The sequence below is a fragment of the Parasteatoda tepidariorum genome, chromosome 8 (assembly GCF_982258835.1).
Source record: "Parasteatoda tepidariorum strain Cologne lab strain chromosome 8, Ptep-v5.0, whole genome shotgun sequence".
NCBI lineage: Eukaryota > Metazoa > Arthropoda > Arachnida > Araneae > Theridiidae > Parasteatoda > Parasteatoda tepidariorum.
The window spans coordinates 16,196,720-16,220,205 of record NC_141762.1 but is presented as its reverse complement, the minus strand read 5'-3'; the positions used below and the strand labels follow the sequence as shown (position 1 = coordinate 16,220,205).

At 28.4% G+C, this 23,486-nt stretch overlaps 1 protein-coding gene across 1 annotated transcript in view; it reads left to right on the top strand.

Annotated features, from left to right (window-relative positions):
* Nucleotides 1-220: 220 nt before the first annotated feature.
* LOC107454209 (bicaudal D-related protein homolog) overlaps nt 221-23,486 on the top strand; it is an 86,324-nt gene continuing 63,058 nt past the window's right edge. Inside the window, exon 1 of the mRNA XM_043042467.2 lies at nt 221-1,221. Within this exon, the coding sequence (XP_042898401.1) occupies nt 958-1,221 (264 nt within the window). The 5' untranslated portion in view covers nt 221-957. The remainder of the gene's footprint in view (nt 1,222-23,486) is intronic.

Genomic DNA, 23,486 nt, shown 5'->3' with positions numbered 1-23,486 from the left:
TAGATATATTACGATTAAATAGCATGTCCTATTATGTATCAAATATTTCGTTAAATACTTATTTTAGTTTTGAAAATAATACTAAAGTTTCGCGAACATAATTTTTCTCTTTTAGGAATAAATAAGACGCCAAATAATGCGAAAGTCTGCCAAATTTGATGCGCGTAGAAAACTCAGGTAAATTGTTTGGTAGCACGTTTAACTTCACTCTGATTGGTTTATGAAATCTTTCATCATTTTCGTACAGGTAAGAGTTGGTTCCCTAGGTTACTGGCCAGCGTTCTATCAAACGAGCATGGTGTGTTGTGGACGTGGATATTTCAAAGAATCTTCGTTACGTTAAAGTTTATGTGTCTTGATCTGTCCACTGTAGATATATTTTTAATTTTTATTAATTTTCCTTAAGAACTCGTAAAAGAGTTTTAACTTATGTAAACTGAAATAGCGCGGAAACTTGTCTGCCCTATTTTTTTACAGGTTGAAATCAAGTGGCAAAAGAAAAAATGACAGAATTCACCTGGATACGGTGAGAAATGAATTCTCGATTCGCATGCGAGAGCTGCTATCTTTCGGATATTATACACTTGTTATAGTTTTAAATTCATGATTTTTTCTGTTATTCTAATCAAGAATTTTGAGTGAGTGATTTACCATCAAATATTGTGATTTCATTTTATTGTTAACGAGTATTTTATCTGAAAAACATCGAATAAATGAAAAAGTCGTTTTCTCAAAGTTTTTAAAAATAAATCGTCTGCGATATATTGTAAAGATTGTGATATTTTAGAGTGGAGTTGTTCTTTTAAACTCCAGGAATCGTCTGCCACTGCCATAGCAGTGTTAATGCATTTATCTGTTTTTTTGAGAATTTAAAAAGTAATAAAGTCAAATGAAAACAGGTCGTTGGATAAGATTAGAATGTTCGGGATGTTTTGAATTTGCTGTGCTCCGGCCAGCATGACCACCTGCAGGGCGGAAGATATTCAGCAGGAAATGTCATACTCTCACAATTTTTACGGCGATCTGGAAGATTACGTATCCCAGATGGAGAATCAGCAAGCTCAAAATAATGTGGACGCAGACGATGTTTATGCTCAGCTAGCCCGAAAAGAAAAAGACCTGATATTAGCAGCTGAGTTGGGCAAAGCACTTTTAGAAAAAAATGAAGAGATCAGCCGTGCCAATGAAAAATTGACGGAAGAATATTCTCAACAATTAGAGGTAAGGCTATTTTATTTATAAATTTATTAGAATTTCAAATATTAGCAATTTTTTCAACAATACATACGTATTTACTACTATCCGAAAATACTTGTGTTTTAAAATAATGTCCCAAAACTTTTGAGTAAGAACTGAAGCTTTAAGTTGAAAATTTAAGTTTAGATATTGAATTGAAAAATTTAACTCGAACTGCAGTTTTTTTCTCTTTTTATTATTATTATTAAAGAAAATTTTCGCTGAGTGTTACTGTAAACAAATATATTTTCAATCCTTCTGAATAATAAATATCTTTATATATTAAGTATTCATAATTTCAACGAAATCTATTTAAATTTATGAAACATTCGTGATTTAAGATAAACTTTAATATAAGTAGATAATTTCTAATGTAAAAGACAACTATCTACACAATTTATATTGTATATTCGCAAAATTATTTGACTTTTGAGTCACATTTGTTTTTTAATTCTAATGTTGCAGTGAGATGTTCTATTATTATTAAAAGCCTTTTCTTCTATTAAGTATAGGAATAAACCTGCATTCATAATTTCTATATTAGTTCCAAGTTAGTTTCTAAATTAGTTTTTAAATTTTAACAGTCTAATATAATCTAATGCTATTGAATTATTTGTAAAATAATAGAAACAGCCTTAAAACGCCTGAGGAAAAAACTTAATAATTTTTAAGCTTTCATTTTTTAACCTTGGTTGTTTTGATCAAAACAAAACAGAATATAAGGCATTTTTTAGCCAATATGTTATTCTACCGCAATATATATGTGTCGTTATTTTCAAAAGTGATTATGTCCATTTTTTTAATTTTATTTATTTAGGATTGGTGTTTTAATGAATTTAAACATATTGGAAAAATTTAATTATTTTGGGTTGTGTTTTTTAACGCTAAAATTTTATGAAACATAGAAATGCAACAATGATAATTAAAATAATAAGCAAAAATTAGTAAATGACTTTTTAGCTTTAAATGGACTTCAGTTTAAAAAGTAAAAGCATATATATCAAGTTGCGCAAACTTTAAAGCTTATTTTATATTTTAACATATTTTTTATACTTTAATACATTAGAAGTATAATAATTCAGAGATAGTGTAAAATGTCAAAAACTCTCTCTCTCTCTCTCTCTCTCTCTCTCTCTCTCTATATATATATATATATATATATATATATATATATATATATATATATATATATATATATATATAAACGTTTAAAGGATTATTCTGTATCATTTTTGGAAGTTAAATGAAATTATAATTTTTTTTACTTTAAAATTTCGTGAAAAATCGCTGTTGAATTAAAATGTGAGGTTATTAAATGAAGGGATATGCTTTATTTTCATGAAAAGGAGTTATTGAAGAAAGTAACTTTTAAAGACTTTTTATGCTTTATGACGTTGTCGTCATATTCTGAAAAGAGTGCTTGATTATCTGTATTGTTGCGTAATGGATGCCGGTATGTAAATGGGTGAAATTGTTTTTGCATACCTCCTCCACCTATTTAACTCTTCTTTTTTTTTCTTTTTTTCCTTTTTTTTTTTTTTTTTTTTTTGTCCATTAACATTTCCTAGATGCTTGAGCGACTTTCAACGCTTTAGGGTCGTGCAAATTTTGTCATAGAATCTGAATAACCCCTGAATTGTCGTATATTGAATTGTCGAATCTGAATTGTCGTATATCTGAATAACCCCTCGCCTACCTACGATTTTCTTCTTTTTCTCTTTTTTTATGATGTATATTTTATTCTGAAATTTAATTGTTTATCAATCCACTAGGGATTTTATTCCGACAAAGGGCATTCTCACACTCACCTTTCCTTGTTTAAATAAAAAATCTTCAAAAATGTTGAGAATTTCAGCTTTTAAGTTCAATAAGTTTTAAACTAATAATGTGCTGACCTGTGTAAAATTTCCAGACTTTTGTGGTGTAAATTTGTAATTCTCTCGTAATTATGAAAGGAAAAAAAAAACAGTTATAAATTCTATTTAATTCAGTAACTCAGTTTCTTACGTAAATTTATCATTTAATTCCTAATAAATTCATAACTTATAATAAATTCATTATAAATTCCGTACAATAATAATGATAAATTCATTACTAATTATAATAAATTCAATTATAATAAAAGTAATAAACAATAATCATAATAAATTATAAATAAATAATTTTAAAATAATAAATAATAACCAATTATAATGCATTTATTTAATAAATATGATTAAATTTTAATGAATTCCTAACTTATAATAAATTGATAAATTCAAGATCATTATGATCTAAAGACATAATTTCTTGGAACAAGTTTGCAAAATATATTTGAATAACTACCATTTTTTTAAAATACATAATGAGTTATTATAATGATCATCAAACTGCTATTTTTTTAAAATTAAATTTATGTTTAAATACAAAAATGCAAGGTACCATTCTAAGGACTCAGACTAGTGGAAAGTATTTAGGTTTTGTTTTAAGCGTCCCATGTAAATTTCAAAGCTTAGTCACGTTTTCCTCACTAAATAACTCTACTACATTTTTTTGAAAAAACAAATTGCAGGTCAAACGCAGCGTGAGAATTTGGAAAAAATAACTCAGGTTGAAAATTTTTTTTTGCTCCAAAAAATATAGGTTTCACGGTGAAAATTCGTGAAGTTTAATTTTTTATTGTCCTCTGTTGTTTTAAAAAATCAGTCACGCTTCTCTGGATAAAACAACATTATGACGTTTTTTCTTTCTTAAAGTTTAGAAATTCAATGCAAAGTGTATGCCACCATTTTAGAGAGACTCTCGTAAAAATTGTTCATGTTCTAAAAATACAGGTTTTGTGGTTCAAATTTCGAAAGTTAAGTTTTTAATTGCCCCTTATTGCGTTAAAAATCTGGCAGAGTTCATTTCACCAAACTCTTTATTTTAATACTGGTTTCTAAAATGAAATCTACTATCAAATGTTATGTGCAAAGCATCATTCTAAAGATTAGCATTCATAAAAATTACTTATGATCTAAAAATATAGATTTCTAGTTAATTTTGTAAGTGTCTCTAGTAACGATGGAGAATTTATAAAATTTTCTGCTACAAAACCTAAAATTATAACTCATTTTGCATTAAAACTATCAAATCATTGCCCAATCGTTCCTATCGGAGGAAATACTTGTATTTTATTGTCATTAAAAACTTGATTATTCTGTCGGTCAAAAAGTTAATTGGAGTTCATATTTAGCACTATTATAACTTAAAATTATTATATTTGTACAACTCTTTGTATTAGGGTTCCTGACAAAACGAGCTTCAGAAAGCTGGCTAAAAGGGTCAAAAACCTAGGACTATGGTCACAAGCACAAGATTTATAATTCATGTCAAGGTTTTTTTTTAATATCAAAGCATTAAAATTGTATGCAAATACATACCAATATATAAATACTAATAAATAAATACATAAATTACAATAATTATATTAATTTAGAAATTAGTTTTAAGCAAAGGGAAAAAATTTCACTTCGTATTCGTGGTCTTTTATCGATTTATTTTATTTAAGAGCTCTTATCTTTTCAAAAAAAAATATTTTAACGGACTCTATGAATTCAAAAATACAGTGATATTATAGTTCGTTTAGATACTATTAACATTAATTTAGTTTTTTTTTATATTCGGTCTTATAATGCACAAGATTTTTTTTTCTGTAAATTTTGAAGCTTTACATCTGCATAAAATTCAAATTAGTTAGTAGAAAAATATTTGACATTTGAAAATAATATAATACAAAAAGATTTTGAAGAGTTTATACTTACAGTAATTAAACTTTTAAACTTAATTTTGTTATAGGTCTTTTTATAGAAAGGAATGATGGCAAAGAAAATTATTTGAAAGATTAAAACTCTTTTTCTATTGTTAGTTTGTCATCTTTTTTACAACTATAGCTTAACCAGCAGATCTTTTGTCAGTATATAATGGTTTAAATTTGAAGTACATGTTTGTGTAAATATTTTTTTTAAAAAACTTATTTTTCATTTCATGTTAAGTTGTATAAGAAACTTAATATATTTAATCTATGACATTCACCACTAAGTGCACAATGCTGCTTACAATTTTAATATTTATGCTAATACTTAAATGTACTTCTTTTTTACGATTTTTGATAGTTTTTGAAACAGGTTTTTAACTTAAATCTTTTGACTCTTTTGTACACGATTAAAATTATCAAAAAGTAGCACATGTCAAAAACTCGTCAAATCTGACTCTTAAATAAAGAATGAAAATCATGTCTTTTCAATAAGGTTCACTAAACTATTCTGCGTAATTACTTATAACGTATGTAAAAAATTGACGCTATTAGTACCTTTCGGTCTAAAGAGATTTGTAGTGATTGAGTTTAAAAATACAGTTTTCTCACACTTTTTGAACAGGTAAAAAAAAAAACTATAACTACAGAGCTAATTTTATTATACTTAAGAAAGCAATAAAATATTTTAAGCTCAGTTGCTCCTCCATTATAGAATATATTCTTTTCCTCCCAAAATCATTAAAATCAAAGGTTAAAAATCTCATCTTTAGTTTGATGATGTTATCTTACATCCGCATTGAAAAGTAATCCGTGCGGATTCTCTTTTCTACAGCTTCACAAAATACCACTTTCAAAATTCTGAGATTTAATTATTTAAAGTAAAATATATTGGATGTAGTAAATTTGAAAAATATTTTAACATATGACATGACAATCAACTATATACTAGGTGCAATTAAGTCAGTCTCAGTTTAAAAATAAATAGATTAGCAGGGGAAAAATGAGATTTTTTTTTTAATGGATTTGGGTGACAATGCTTCCCGAGTTTACCCAGAGATAACATTTTGCTCCGGACAACAGATTAATATTTTCGAATCGTAGTTTCGATGTATGATTCTTGGTAAATTAAATTTATAGGGTCTTTTTTCACCACTACATCTAAATAATGTAAAGGATTATGTGATTAGAAACTCTTTTACTACGGTAAAAACGGGTTGAGCCTTTTTAAAATTTGGCAACCGAAAATCGGTAAATTTTAGTTTGTAATTCTCTACCGTTTTTTAAAATATTTTCTGAAATCTGGAGCAGTTGACATCTCTGGCTTATCAGTAAAAAATTGTACACAAAATTTAATTATTAGTTTTACTACTCCTGCTCGCTGTCGCTCGTCAAACTTCTGCATTCGCAGTTAATAAGTATGTAATAATCCAGTTAATTCAAATAAATAGGCGGAATATAAAAATATATTGTACTTCTTAAGTAAAAATAGCCTAACCTCATTTGTTTTTGTTTAAAACATTGCCTTTAAATTAAGAAGACTTATTTCACTTGCAAATATATTACATGGTGAGGAAAACCATGAAAACAACTTCCAAATAATTTATAACTTTCGTAATAGAGATCAAAATTTTAAATTCAGGATTTTTTTATATAGAAATGCGTATGTTTGTCAATAATTAAATAATAATTTAGAATTTGAATTGATAATTCGTACTTATTACTCTCGTTCACCATTTTCTTTCTGTTAACGCTTTACATTAAATTTGCAGAAAGTGTCAGCTTTCGAATTATGTGGGAAATAATCTTCATTACGTTAGCACAGTAGGCGTAATATTTTACGTCAGTACTCTACTGACGTAAAATATTCTCAGTAATAAGCGGATCTTGGGATAGAATCCTTTTGTCGTCGGGCTAACCATGGGAGATTTACGTTTTCCTCTCCATGTAACACAAATGCAGGTTAGTTCCATCAAAAAAGTCCTCTACGAAGAGTAGTTTGTCCCAATGCTTGATCTAAGAGTTTCTTTGTCGTCTGGGTTTGGTTCAAAACTTCACGACTACGGAGTTTAACTCAGAATAGGGTGATCTGTTCAATACCGGTTATAAAATAAAATAAATCCCTTACCTCCAAAACTAACTTTTTCTTAATAATCAATATTTTTCTCTAGGAAAAGTCACTATTTTAAAATTTACTTTATTAAAAATCGAAACTTATTAAGAGGAAATATGTGTGTTTACGTGTCAGTTCATTTACATTTAAACACGTAAAATATTTTCTTTAATTTAAAATTTTAAACAAAATAAAAAACTAGATATAGGAATTTACATTCGTCTTATGGATTGAGATTTGAGATGTATTCGCAGGTTTACTCGTTACATTTTCTATTTTTTTTAAAGTAATGATTGATAATAATTAGTAGTAAATGTTTAAAAGTCGTAGTTTCTTTTTTGAGAAAAAAAAAATTTAAATAAATATTTTTCCTGATGCGTAAAAGCCCTGAAACAAGCCTAACCCTATAACAAAACTATTTCTGAAATTGGTTATTTTTAAGTGCAAATAATATGCAAATAATATACAAATAATATACAAATAATATGCAAATAATATACAAATAATATACAAATAAAAATATTTTAAGAAAACGAAACACAAAAGGTAAGAATAAAAAATATTGAATATGCAATTTTTAGTCTATTAAATGAAAATTTGAATGATAATTTGAATGGTTTTATAAAATTTTAAACGCTATTTGTATTATAAATTTTCTCTTTTTTTAAATACTCATAAGCTGTTTCAATTATTAATACTAAAATAGAGATTATTTATTTTACTGATTATGGAAGGCAAACAATCCTATCTGTCTGGCTGTGATAGAATCAATTGAATCAAAAATAACAATGATTACACCCTGCAATTTTAAGAACGTTCCGTTCTGATAGCTGTAAAAGATAATGAAGTGGTTTAATCTTTTTCACTTGATCAATTTTAGGCCTAATGGATTTAAAACATTCACGGAAGAATAAAGAGAGGGGAAAAAAGGGGGGGCGTCGTTTGCAGATTCGTCTTGATTAATTCTCAGGAATTGTGCAACATTGTTGATAATCAATCACATAAAGAATTTAGTTACTCACGTGGTGAGAAAAATTTGTGACCAAAGTCTTAAGAATTATGCGATTTAATTCGCTTTTCCTTGATATAACATTCGTTCATTACTTGGGTTTAAAATGAGCATTGAGAACATATGCATTTCGAATGCTAGCATAAATACACGTAAGGACAAAATGAACATATGTGGTTTAAAATTGACAAGAAACAAAACAGGGGAATAAAATTAATGTAGAATTATGAGAAAGTAAAATATACTATATTACACAAAATTTTACTCTTTCCTGGTATATACTTTAGTACTTGTAACTCGCGAAGAAGACGAACACTGATACACAGACGCGTGACCAATGATATCAGCTCCAGCTGATCTTTTCATTTCATTTTATATTATTTTATAACCGTCGTTGAACAGCCGACCCAATTTTATGGGTTTACGACTACTAATGTTTATTTCCGCAGCCTTGTAATTTTGAACTCAATCCAGAAGACAAGGGAACTCCTGGATCGAGTATTGGGAGAAATTTGCCTTCGTGGAGGACTTTTTGATGGAGCTAACCCGCATTTGCTTTACACGGAGAGGAAGACCACGAGAACCTCCCACGGTTGGCCTGATGGCAAGGGGACTCTAACCCATGATCCGTCTACCACTGAGGATATTTCACGTCAGCACCGTTGTCGGAGCAAGCTGGACGCGGAATTCGTATCGATTGGGATTCGAACCCGGTTCGCCTCATTGGAAGGCGAACGCTCTATCCCCTGAGCCATCGCGGCTCCCAGCTGTTCGTTTGTAAACAAGATGGCGTGTTAAAGTCGTGCTAAGTTTCTCCATATAAGTTAGGAAGTTAATCAACTAAAAGTTAATTATATTCAACGCCGCATCGCACATAAAGTTTGTTAAAATATAATTATTTCTCGTCTTCGTCTTTTACTTTCCTTATTTATTATTTTTTTATGTATATTATTGTAATCGTGATATATTTCTGCTTTATGTACCTGGCAACTTCGACACGTAATTAGTTCATAGCTTCGTGCATGTCTTTGTGTTAAGTAAGAAATAAATAGTGAAAGAATATTTAAGTAAGAATGTTTTTGAAAGAATATAGAATGTGTCACTTAAGAGAATTGAGACTTGACGGGCTTGGCTTACTCAAAATAGAATGAAAAGAACTTCTAAAGTAAACAAATACCACGTATCAACAACCAATCAGGATAGATCTACCCTCACTACGTCACTTGCAGGTAACCCATTATTGGTATTAGATTCAAATTTTAGCCCTACAGAATCGAAAACATATTAAGTGGAATCAAACGTGTATTGCATAATAAAAAGCTTGACATATTTTAATTGAAAGATCTTTAACTCAGATTTAAGAACAAAGTTTGTCAAAAAACAAAATCGATTCCTCAGCAATCGTAGTTGTTGACGAGTATAAAGAGCCCTCTAGTTTATTAAATGATGTTCATCTCGATGTTCCGACAAAACGATTGGAAATTTTAGAAAAATTTCATTAAATTTATGCGTTTTAAATTAAATGAATTTAGTTAATATTTTTCTAACGAACAAATGAAATTTGTATCACGATATCCCAACTTAGAAATTCATAACGGTCAATTTATCTGAAAAAAAAAAAGTTTCTTATATTGAAGATCTAAGTGCATAAGCGTGTTAAGTGAACTTTTTTGTAAATATACGAGAAAAAAAAACATCTTCTTCGACTCAATGTCCATACAGTGTTTTTGTACATAGAAATGAAAGTATTTTCAATATCAAGCTAATTCTTTCATTACTAATCTTTTCTAATTGATGGTACCATTAATTTAATTAAGACTATTCTATATTTCGAAAATTATTTGTTCTCAGTCTTGAACCAGGCATCAATAAACACTTTCAGAATTACTAAATATCTGTCATCAATAATCTTTCAATGTCATCGACTATTTCATACGATAAAAATGCTATTTCCATGATGTTATGGTAATAAAATGTCATGGCAACTATTTGTTTGTTATGCTAATTTTTAAGCAGATGTAGCTGAATTAGAAAAACAAGTGACCGAGCGTTCAGTAAACTCTTTCGGCAATTCCTAATTTCATTTTATTTTTATTTTTTCATTATTTTCATTTTATTTTTTTATTTGAAGCCTTCAGGTTCAAATTTTTCAATTTTGAACCTGAAAGTTTCCGTTCTTGTCTACAAAAACGTTGTGTGTGAAAAACACTGTTTATACATATTGCTATTTACTTTATCGTCATATATTTAAAATAAAAATGAATTTTTTGATTGATGTTTGATAGTTCAATCATAACCTATTTATTTACAAATTATTTCAATTTTTTTTTAAAGAAAAAAAGAAGGTACGCAAACAATTTTTAATGTATTGTGTGAATAATCCTTTTTTTTAATAAAAGAATTTTTTATGAAATTTTTTGATGCTTTTTTTTTGATAATTGATAAGAACATTTAAATAACAAAGTTTATTTTTTTCTCCTAAAATTTAACTTTTAATGTAATAATAGTTTTCTTTATCTTTTAATTCATAATTACTCTTTTTTTTTTTAATTTTATTCATTTGTAGATAGATTGATTTAGATGAGAAGTATTGTCATAAAAAATTGCGAAAGCATAATGAGTAAATTTTTATACGAAGTTTGAAGTAAAATGGAAATAAATAAACATATAAAAAAAATAATTTTTAAAGCAGTAAATTTTTTAAGCTCTAATTTTCAAAAAAAAAGTAAATAAATGAATATAATAAAATAATGAAAAAAAAGTAAACAAATAAAAATAAAAATTGGAATGAATCTGATTTTTCGCAGTTTTTTTATTTATTTTATTTTATTTTTTCTCCTTACGGTTCTTGAATTTTCAAGATTTATGATTTTATTTTTCATGATTTTTGAACTTATCACTATAGGGCAAAATTAATAAATTTTGCTTACTGGCTGTTGGTCAGTTAGAATTTTTAACAGTGTACAATTTTAACAGATGTGGACCACTTTCTAAAACATGTGGCTACATTTTGAAACATGTAGCCAATTTTTCAAAAGTCAAAAATGTTAAATAATCAAATAAACTATTGATATTAAGAATAAAAAGCATTTCTTTTGAATCATTTCTCAAAATGTGGTAAACATTAAATGTTCATTTTATAAAATTATAAAAAAAATTGGGAAACAAACTTTAAATTAAGTAATTTCCCGAATAATATATAGCATTTATAAAAACTCCATATTTATTAAAAAATAATAATAATAATAGCAAAATGCTTACGTGGCCTCATTTTGACGAAGAAAATAACGATCGTGTGGCGACTGGCAGGCAAACTTTTAATCGCCATTTGTTTGATTTTGTTGCCCTGTGGCTGGTGGTGACCGTTAATTTTACTTTATAATAATAATTAAAAATTTCTTTAGAGCAAGCTATCTTTTTAATAAATATTGAAAGAATGCTAATTACCCTGAATATAACTACAGTAATTCTATGCAATTTTCATATTTTTTAAATTGCATCGCTAAATTCAATTATTAGTAAAAGAAAAAAAAAAGCGGTCAATTTTAAAAGGGGGTAAGCAACGTTTTTACAAAAATAAGTTTTTTGTTGGTTTCGGAATATCAATCACCGATTATCAAATACCGAGTAATTTTCTAGCCTGCCTAAAGAAGAGAATTGGACAATTTGGAAGCTATTGAAACAATCTTTCCGCAATTGACACTCCCCCCCCTCAAAAGTGTAGATTTGTAACATACCCCCTTATAACACTGACCGCTTCAATTATCAAATATGCTGAGTTTTTCATTAAGGAGAAGAATGGTAATTTCATGAATGACTGGATTCAATTTTTATATGAAAATAAACTCATTGAGTTATTTCCTCAGCAAAAAGTATTCTTCTAAAAGTAGCTTTAAAAAAATATTATCTTATCAAGTCCACCAAAGCAGCTAAGACTTGTTTATAGTTAACACATACTGTAAAAACGAAGAAGCTTATTAATTAAATTCAGATTTAATCTAAATAGCAGATAGTAATTATTTTCTTTAAATTTATATTTCGTGATATTTATTTTTATGCTATCGATTTAAATATAAATGTTAAATGATAAAACTAAATGTTTCCGCATCATAACGTGCGTAAATAGAGTCAGTTATCTAAATATTTTCATCTCGTATTATTCTTACAATGTATTCTAGTATACTGTAGTCTCACTGTTATTTTTCCTTTAAAGAAAACAAGCTTTTTAATATTTAAATTGCTACTAATTTAAAGTCTCAAACAAAATTTTAGAAAAGTCGTTGATTTGTGAGTTTGTTAAATGAGCTCGTCTCCTATCAAAGCATAATTCTTTAAATAGTATCTTATAAATTCTCTTTTCTTACTAAAATAATATATATGAGCCGATACTGTAAGTTTAAAAACTGCTGATTGATGTATTTTATTAATTAAAAAGATGTTGAAACAAACTACTCATTGTTAAAATGAAGCTAAATCACGTTTTTCTTTTATGCTCTTTTTTTTTATACAAAAATTTATAACGTATGGATATTTAATACCTGAGCCACAAAATCTTAGTCACGCTGAACCTTAATTAGGCTTAATATTAGCCAGTTAGAAAAAAATCAGCACACACCTGTATAGTATTTTCTACGAAAAGAACAGCAGAACTGCGTATTTACACTCCAAATGTTCAGCGTGACTAAGATTTTGTGGCTCAGGCTTAAAAAATTCATACGTCATAAATTTTTCTTAAAAAAAGATTAGAAAAGAAAAACGTGACTTAGCTTCATTTTAAAAATGAGTATTTAAGCATTACGAAAGTGCACTATTTATTTAAAATAGTGCAATACGAAACTTGTGCATGTTATAAATTTAAACATTCTATACCTTTTTTGGATGATCCGCGACCGGTTAACGCACTGAGCTGGTATTGTGAAAGACTGGGATTCGATCTGTGTTAGCTTGACGCTTTCTCAGCTTTATATCAATGAGTGCCAGCTTGCCTGAGAAGTAAAGGCGGCTTGCGCGCAACGCTGACCACATCATGCTATAATAACGCCTTTGATCATGATACGAAAATGTGAAGCCTTAATATCAATGATTTTTCTCGGGACAACATTTAAGTTTTCTACTTTTTTTCAAAGCAGCAATTTTAAAAATATTTGTTCATACAAAGAATTATTTACTGAATTAGGACTGTATTTATGCAAAAGAAAGTTGACGCGATTTCTACTTATACTTGCTGGTTTGCTTATAATATTCCTATTATCTGACAAAAGTGGCCTTTTTTACATCTTATGTTGTACAAGAAAGTCCCACTAATGTAATTGTTTTTGCAAATAATAAGATGCAATTTTTTCTTTAAATACATAATGCTATTACTTTAAGTATTGATCGAAGTCTTATAAAATATTTCAAATTTTAAATTTTCTTGTGAAATTGCAATTTACTTATCTCATGGATAGAAATACTTACATCATGGGACAAATTTCTAACTATTATTGGGAATAAAATCGAAGGCGAAAATTTTTTTTCCTTTTTGCTGTTCCCGCAATTTATTGAGCATTTTTAGAACTCATCATAATACAATGCAGATGCATACGAACTTTTCATATTGACTGAAGATGTACGACAGTTATACATATTTGAATATAATTTTAACATTAATTTTCTTTACAATATTTATATTACATGTCATAAATAAGAACAGATTGTATCAACAATTTAAAATTGCTGATGCATGCAATGCAATCATTAAATCCAACAGTGAAAGCTAACTATTCATTTTGGAAAAAAGAAAAAAAATAACTCTATAAATCCAGAACTTACGTGAATAAACTAAGAGAAGAAATAATAAGTGAAAATATTTTTTATCGTTCTGAAAGAGGAGAACTTGGGATAAGAATTCGTTGTTTTACTTATAAATTATACTTATAAATTATACTTATAAATAATAAATCATCGTTATAAGTTGTTCAAGTTGATTTTCATCTTAAACTCAATAATAAGATACTATAGTTCAGTCTGAATTGCAACGTAGTTAAAAACGCACATGGTTATAAAATCGAGCATAAAGCAAATTAAATCGATAAAATTTCTTTTCACGCGTTTTCATATGCATAAAGCAAAGCAGAGACAAAGTCCTCCTTAGAATCTGATTGGTTAATTTGTACATGCGTCAGTAACAAAAATGCGATTGGTCAATATTTCGCATGCGCGTATGCGGATGTTAAAGGAATAGTCTGTTTCAAGCATTTTTTAGCCAGAATTATACTACACACAACTGTTTTAATTTTCACCAACTTTATTACAATAATCCTTTAAAAAAAATTTTTTTTGCATTTTATCACTTAAATGCTTAACTCGAGGACTGCTGTGCGTCTGAATACTTAAATTCAGAAATGTGTTCATAGGATACATAAAATTTAAAAATTACCTCAGAAAAATTATAATTGTATTAAATTCAACGTTCATAATTGTATTAAATTCAAATTCAATCAGATAATAGGAGTTTCATTTCAACTACCAAAAACTACTTTAATTTTAACCTTTTTATGACTACTCATTTTTTTTTTATCCTTTCGTTCTTGTAATAAAATAAAGGACTTAAGGCTGTAATGCAACCACAAATTGATATTGAACTGTATATATTTAGAATTTCGTACTGGGAAAAGTTTTATGAACAATTCATTCTAAACTTCAGTATACATATATATATATATATTACACGTGTGTGTGTGCGTTGTTTGTCCTTTATAGACTCCTAAACCATCCAACAAAAAGCAATGGGTCGCGGTGGCTTAGGGGATAAAGTGTTCGTCTCCCTCCCACTGAGGAAGAATTCGAATTCATTCGCAGAATTCATATCAATCCCAGCGGTTGCTGATTGATACCGAATAGTCTGCGGCCGAATAGCAGCATTTTTATTTTAAAAAAAAAATCATTTATAAATATTTCTTATACAGAAACAAGTTTAGTCAATATTGAAATTAAAAAAATTACAATTATTTTAGCTTTATCAAATTTGTCGGTATATGCCTTTTAATTTTGTGCATGATTTCGTTGAGTTGTTCAGTACTGATACATGGATTAGTTCTTTTCTTTTCTTTTTTTTTTTAATTTACCCTGCACGAAGAATGAGCAATCAGCTAGTTTCTTACAGAAGTTACAATAAATTTGTTTTCTTCAAAGGGTTAAATTTTAAATCTATTAATTGAAAACAAAAATCGAATAAGACTATATTAATAAATTTCAAAATATAACAGCCTGTTATTATGGTCTTATTTTCTTTTTATTTATCTCATACTCACTGCCACATTGCATTTCCAATTATTGAAAGTGAAAAGCAAATCAATTGCATTATGAAATCAGATTGTAATCCATTTACATATACGCATGCAATTCACATAATTCATAGACATTTATGTGATAGTAATCCGCATTCAAATGGACGCCTTATCCTGCATTCGATGGTATGGTGAAAAGGCATAAAAATGTCTGGCTTTGTATTTCAGCCACCATAAAAATCACGCCAAACAGTTTAATCTTTAAACTAACATCACATCCGCGTCAAACACATAAGGAGAAAGGATGTGCTCTAATTGTTACTAGTAATGTAAGACACGTCATGCGTATTTTCGGGTTTCTGTCACGATTCGCATCGTAACTTGTTTATTTTTCATACGATTCCTATAGTAATTGATCAGAAAATTCGACTGCACCCTTACATCGAACCCGCACGGCATGCTTCTTTGAAAATAGTTACGTTAATTGAGCTGTCCAGAGAATCAACTTTGTGAAAAAAATTCCAATAATGTTTTTTTTTTCTTCTTGTTTTAGGATTAAATCGAGATTACATTTACTTGCGCTGAGGATGATTTAAATTTATCTTATAAAAATCAACCATTTGACGCAGAATTTTGATTAACATATTTTTCATGCTTTTTTTTTTAACTATTTTGTATTAATTCAGGTGAAATAAGTGTGAAATATTATGGTTAGCTTTTTAATAATTTATGGTTATGAAATAAAACCTGAGGAATCGGTGTCCTTTTTTTGTGCTGAAAGTAAAATCTTTCAAACACGGCTCACTTCCAGACAATAATTTTTTTTTTCAAATTTGCACTCATTTGCAGTTACATAGATCTAAGAGAAAGAGTTTTTAATCATTGAAATTTCTTCAATTTACAAAATCAATTATTGATGAATTTTTAAATATGAATAAGAAAGAAAATTTTTTTAGTTTACTTTATTTGAATTTTATATTTTAGTACAAATATAACTCCAATAATCTAACAGATTTTTTTCGTAACTAATTAGACTGCTTTTATAGTTACAAAATACCAAAACATATTTTTGCTTGTAATTAGAGAGCCAGAAAAAAAATGTAAAAAAGGGACACAGCGGTCCCATCTAGGTCGAAGGGTTAAAACAGTATCTTTTTAACTTTTTCACAATATTATATACAGAATTGCAGGAAAAAAAATATTTTAATAACTTCTGATCTAATGGGATGGATTTTCGCGTACTAACATGCAATATTAATGATCCTGAGACTGACCCTAAATCGGCTCATTAATTAGTGCAGAAGATCGAAATCAGACATAAAAACATATTTCGCCTAAATAAACATAGACAGATTTGAATTCTCGATCCACGAAATATGAAATATATATATATATATAAAGAGAGAGAGAGAGTAAGATTCAGAAAAATATTGTTCCCACGTTTCCGCTTAAGTTAAGACATAGTTTCGTGTAATCAAGCTGAAGAAGTATAATATGGTTCAACTTAGAATGATATTAAGGTTGTATCAAATTTGACAGATATTATGATACAACGCGCTCTCAAATTTCTAACAATGCAATTGAAGGAGGAGAGTTGGATAACTCAAACTTTGGATAAAGGTTTCTACTTAATGTGCCTTGAAACATTTAGAATGAACCGAAGGAGCATGATTTTTATTGTTTATTTGCTTATCTTCAGACAGCATTCATGTAAAATATATAACCTTGCAAGAAAATTTTTTTCATACCTTCAACAGCTCCTACACTTTTGAAGTAAAATTTCGTTAAAATATAACGATTAAAGTGTAGATAGCCTTTTATTTACCAGGCAAAGACGCACGAGGTTGGTGGGCACACGATCCAGAAATAATACGGGTTGGCCGCGGTGGAAAATCAGAAGTTTTGAAAAAAGAAAATTAGAAATTCTGAATCGCTCATTTAAGTTTTTGGAAACACCAAATCTAAATCAAAGTAGTCTTTTAATCGCTTTTTTCGGTAGTTATCACTATGAATTTCAAAAGTTTTAAAACTCCCAACAATTCTGACATCTCTACAAGAAAAAAATGAACACGTTACTTAAGTATACTCTAATGAGGAAAGCGGAAATGAAAATATTGAAACCAATTTAATTGCTGGAGAAAAATTAAAGTTGCTTCTGACAATCTCCTTTAACCTCTTCTTAATTTCCTCCAGCCATTAAACGATCTTTGAGGTTTTTAATCTCGGCAGCTGAATTGTGATTCGACGCGTTTTGATGGCGTTTTTGTTTTTACCTGGATTAAATACTATTTTGAGACATTATTGCGTGCATTTTTTTTTTTAATTTATGACAGGGGAACTGAAAATGGATGTTATGGGTAGTACTTCGGAAACATCTTGTATATACGCCTTTTGAAAATTGCATATTAGAATTTACGCAGACTAGTTATAACAGCAAGAAGTAAATTTGTCTATACATAATGTTTGATTTTTACAGAATTCTATGTAATGTGTTATTTTAATAAGATTTAGGTTTATTTATAAAAAAAGAGAAGAATTAACCTCATTGTTTGAAAAATAGTAATTATTCAACTTAATTTTTTTTTTCTCTAAATAACTATCTAAATGTAATTAACAGTCAATAGGTGTCAAAATGACATGTTAACTCATAAGAAACTCCATTCCTAGTAACCTTTGTTAAATGAGTTAACGTGCTTTCATTCCCTTTTTTTCTTCGTAAATTTCTTGCTATTTCTAGTGATTAATGTTCCTGCAAGGTTCTAATCAATTGCTGTGAAGTTCTCGCTTGCTATGACATCACTGGACGGAACGCGTTTCAGTTCTGGAAGGATTAACGGGATTTATAAAAACAAAAAAGAAAAAAAAATGTTGGGATTTATCTTTCGATGTCACGCAAGGGAACACGATTTCCCAAACGCCTTATTTCCCTATTTTAGAAACAATATTTTTTGAACTAGGTTTCACTAATGCTTTCCCACAACAGTAATAACATGATTGACAGCGAATTTTTTATTGCCTATTCGCCAATTTCAAACTTCCTTTAGAGAACTAAGATGAGGTGAAAGAATGTATTTTCTATCTACATTTATTTTGGTTTGGTTATCTGGTCAACGAATAAAACAATAAAAACAAAATTGAAAATCAACTAATCTTAATAATTACACTAGGGAGCAAATCTTCTGTTGCAAAAGTACGCAATACTTGATCTTACCTAATTCGGATGTGGGGATTTCCGTTTTACTCTGGAAGCAATAATTTTTTTTAATGACATTTTTAGTCGATTTTTTGACGAAATATAGAAATTTCAAAACGTTATGTATAACAAATGATAGTGTTAATGCTGCGACAAACTTCTGAGGGAGTTAGTATCCACCATCAGGGTGACTATTGCATAGGAACCTCATGACTGGAAATGTCGTACGTGGCTAGGGTGCTTCCTATTATGACCTGTTCAGAAGCACACGAATAAACAGTTGTTAATTAGGAAGCGCTCCTAGCTGCGTATGACGACATTTCCGGACATGGGTTCTTGTGCAATTTTAATTCTTATAATGCGTCCTAACTCCTCTAGTAGTTTGTCACACATTTAGGCGACCTCTTTTTATCTATAACGTTTTTAAACTTGTACATTTCTACAGCAAACAGACTAAAAAAAGCATTTAAAAAAACTCTAGCTTGTCGAGAGAAACAGATTTGAAATCACTTAGAGATTTGAAATCAGCGATACAAAAGTATCTAAGATCCGGTAAAAAAAAAAATAGTTCTCCAATTTTATTCGCTAATGATAAGCCTTTTCTTTTTTCATCATTTTTTTTAAATTTTAATTATTATTATTATTTGTAATGTGTCAATTACACTTTATACATCTAAGTTTTCAGCATGGTTGCAGAATTTATTTATATCGATTGATATTTATTTTTTCGGAATATTTTAACCCCTTAACGCACAGAATTTTTGAAAAAAACCGGCCAAAAAAAACTCACTTTTTTTATGTAATAAATTGATTCCGCTCCTGGTTCAACTTTTCTTTTGGTGGACGATTTTGGCATTCAGCGCTTTTGTTCCATGGAAAAAGGCTATATTTTATTCTTGAATAAATAACTGTAATAGCTTTCAATCCTATGTAAATCATAAATATCAATAAAACGATTTTTTTTCTTAGCTTTCAACATTGTTATTTTCAATTCTCGATTATATTCGAGTGTGAAAAATTATAGCAGCACAAAATACAGCGCCGCTCGAAATACCTCGAGTGTCCACAGTTGGGCCTGTTTGTCCCGCTCGAATTAACTCGAGAGCTCAAATTAAGGGGTTAAGGAATAATCAATCAATTACTATTTTTAAGACCTCAAAAAGTAGCTTTTGGTTTATTTCTATTAACTTTAACTATTTATCTAAATTTATCCCCAAAATGAAGAAAAAAAAAATTTGAAAAAAAAAAGGTAGACTAGGAAATTTATAGTCTTTTTATAACTCTCGAATCACGCTGGAAAAATGCTTCCTATAGTCAAAAGCAGATGAATTATTCATCTCTAATATTACATGCCTCTCACGACGGAAACAAAGCTGCCATATTTCATGAGTGAATTCGGTAATAATGAATACAAAACACTTGACATATTTCCGCAATCACTACCTCTTTTATTGATGCACTTTTGGCTTTGTCAGAGCAAAATGTATTCTCAGGCTGTTATGCGATTTACCGTTTCTCCGAATTCATTATGGTAGTTACTTGAATGAAAATGGAGTAAGCGATTTGCTTTACCTCGCTTTTAATTACACGGAAAGTTAATTATTTCTCGCGTGCTTTTAAAGTGATGAAAGATTGTTTCGCTGCTTTCCCCTGGATTTATCAAATTAACGACAAATGAATGATTAGGTTCTAATTACTTTTTCTAAATCGAAATTAACTTCAGCATGAAGATTTTGTTTTAATGATTTTATGGTAGTATTTCAAAATAGTTATAAATATCCGTAAACACAATGTCATGTGACTATTTGTTATATATAAATATAATTCACGTATGCTGTGTTGATTGCGACCTTTGAGTTTATAGTTAAATTTAAATTTAAGGAATTAAAAAAAATCAGAATCGTTGAAGCATTTTTTTTCTTTTATCCTATTCTGTTTAGTGAATGCTTACTTCGCATCCTGTTTCTTTCCTTATAATCATATTCTATAATCATTCACAGACTATTCTATATTCTATAATCATTCATATTCTATAATCATATTTTTCAACTTTAATTGATTTTGGGAGAGAAACTTATATACAATATAGAGTTGGGATAATAAACTAAATTGACGAGCTCAATAATAATTGCCAACGTTTATAATTAATGATTTAAAAACATATGTGGGTTTACACTGAGACTCTTTTAAAATGAATATTTTATATCATTTATATTGGTAAAGTTTAAAGCACTTTTTTCAAATATAACCATTCCCTTTACAAAACTAAAATAAAATAATTTTCGCATCTGGATACTTTTACGTAAAATTTTTTTAAAATCAAATTACGAAATGCTGCTGCTTGATTTATTAATCTCTTTCTTATTACTGTAACTAACCACAATAAGCTTTATTTCAATTCATAATAATAACTGTGTAAACTCGTGAAGAATTATTGATCAACATTTTTGAATTCGTTTCAAAAATTTTCAGGAATTCCCGACAACTATTTATACATCCTCATTTTAGTAATTATATCAAAACTAATTGTTCGAAATTTTGAATTGTATTTAAAACAATAAATATATTCGATAATTTTTTTTTTTTGCGACGTTTCCAATTATTTCGATTTTTATGCGACACACACAAGCACCGGAACTTCGTGTTTCCTGTCTTCCTAGAACAATAGAATTGTAGGAAATCGTTCTATGATTTAATTACTTTGCATTCCTTTTTTCGTCCTCTTACAGAGGCTGGCTTCCTTCAAGTGCAAAAATATTTTGATATGATCTCTAAAAAATGTTTTTAGAGAAAGAGAATAAAGTAAATAAAACGAAGCATATGTGAGTAACCCCGTGTAATTGTTTAATATTTCATCATACTTGTCTGGAAAAATTTAATCTTTTTTTCATACTTTTAATACCAATATATATTTTATTCTATTAATTACAATAAGACCAATACATTTTGAAAATTAATTAAGCCCTAAAGTTTAAAAAAAAAAATAGAAGCTTCGCTTTATATAAGTCACAAAACGGCCTAACGGCCTTAACATTTTATAAAACAATAAGTTTTACTTAAAATTCACTAGTTAAAGTTCTAAAAGTGAAGTTATAATAAACTATTTTAAATTAGTTAAAAAGTTATTTTGCTAAATTAATAATAAGTTGATTAAGATTATAAAGTAATCTGAACATGAAAAAAGTAAGATTTCAGTTATATAAAATGCTATAAAGGTAAAAGATGGAAATTTTGACTTAATTATTTTGACTTATTGGCAAGTAGCATCAGAAACAACAACATAAAACTTAAACTGAAAGCTAATAATTGAGTTCAGAACTTAAATTTTCACGAAAAATAAATAATAGATTTTTCAAAAAATGTTGATCAATTTTGCATCATCATTAATTAAACCGTTTGGTTAAAGAGCACTCTTTTTTTTAAAAATATCTTTATATATTTTAAAACATATTCCAACAAAAAGGGAATATTAATAGAATATCTATTGATATATGTCTTAGTCGTTGATCTCATCTGTGTTGTGTGCATTATAACATGAAAATAATATTTTAATAGCACTCTAGTTTCATTTTTTGCAGAAAAATTATAATGATACGTAGAGAAAAAAATTATCCAACAATTTCATACAATTATTAGTATTTATCAATTTACAAAAGAGACGAGAGGATAAAATATCATTGACATAACACTTTCTTTTTTAGTAAATTTTAATTTTTTTTCTAAATATCTTCATCTCAAGTGTATTTTATTTTCTTGTCTTTTAATGGAGCATTAATATTTTTTCCTATTAAAACTAACGGAGAAATACACGAAATTTTGACTGAAAGTATAAAATTAGCTAGAGTAATTTCAATCAACGGCACTTATGTAAACATCTACTCATCTGTTTTCGCAACATTGCTTTTGGATTGATTATATTATAGCTTTAACCCTTATATGTCAAAGTGATTTATTTAATTACTTAAACAGTTTAAGTCATGCTTACATATCCTTTGAAAAAGAAATTTTTCAAACGATTTTTGTAAATTAAAATTCAGTTATTATCGTCTGTAAAAGTTTTAGTTAAATTATTTTAAACTGAAGAGAAGGGATTGGTGTTCTGTTTACCTCAATGACAAAACAAGGTCCGTTTACTTATGCGGAACAAAAGAGTGAGTCAGTTTAACAACTGCGTCACTCATGATCACTATCCGTAGCTTCCGACAGTAACAATCTGAATTTCTAATAAGGAATTTTATTTAGTCTGGATTGCCAGTTTTCCTCATTGGTTTCTAGTTTTATTATTTATATCGACTTTCTCAAAAACTTATCGTAATATATTTTCTCCCTTCATATTTAGGTATTTCAGCAATCGAATATTTTTGAATTAATTCCATTTAGCGTAAAAGCCAAAGCAAATGCTGAATTTATTCTATTGAGCATTCGTTTGTTTATTTAGATTAATTATTTATTGGTGAAAAAAATTGGTGACATTGAACTCGCACCCTTCTGCTCTCGGTGAATATTTTGCTTCAATATACCAAGCGTCTGACGTACAGCATCTTGTATCAATAAGAAAATTGAGTCTGTGTACAGCACAAGCTCTACATTTTTACTTGTATCATTGGAGAAGAATAATGAATAACCTATTCACATAGTGGCTGTTATGTTTCGATGTTCATGTCCATATCTTCGTAACTTTCATACCTACCCAAGAGAACAAGCAGAATACTCTTAGAGGTGATTGTATTCCTGGTTTTCCGTATCATTCTTCCGGGTCTAAAAATTAAAAGCAGGGTACGGTGATTTTTTCGCAAAAATCGCGAGTATCCCATCGTATCTTAAGACCACTGTTTTGCGGACTTCCACTAATTAAAAACTTATGATCCGGCGGAATTTTGAAACTTTTGCAATAG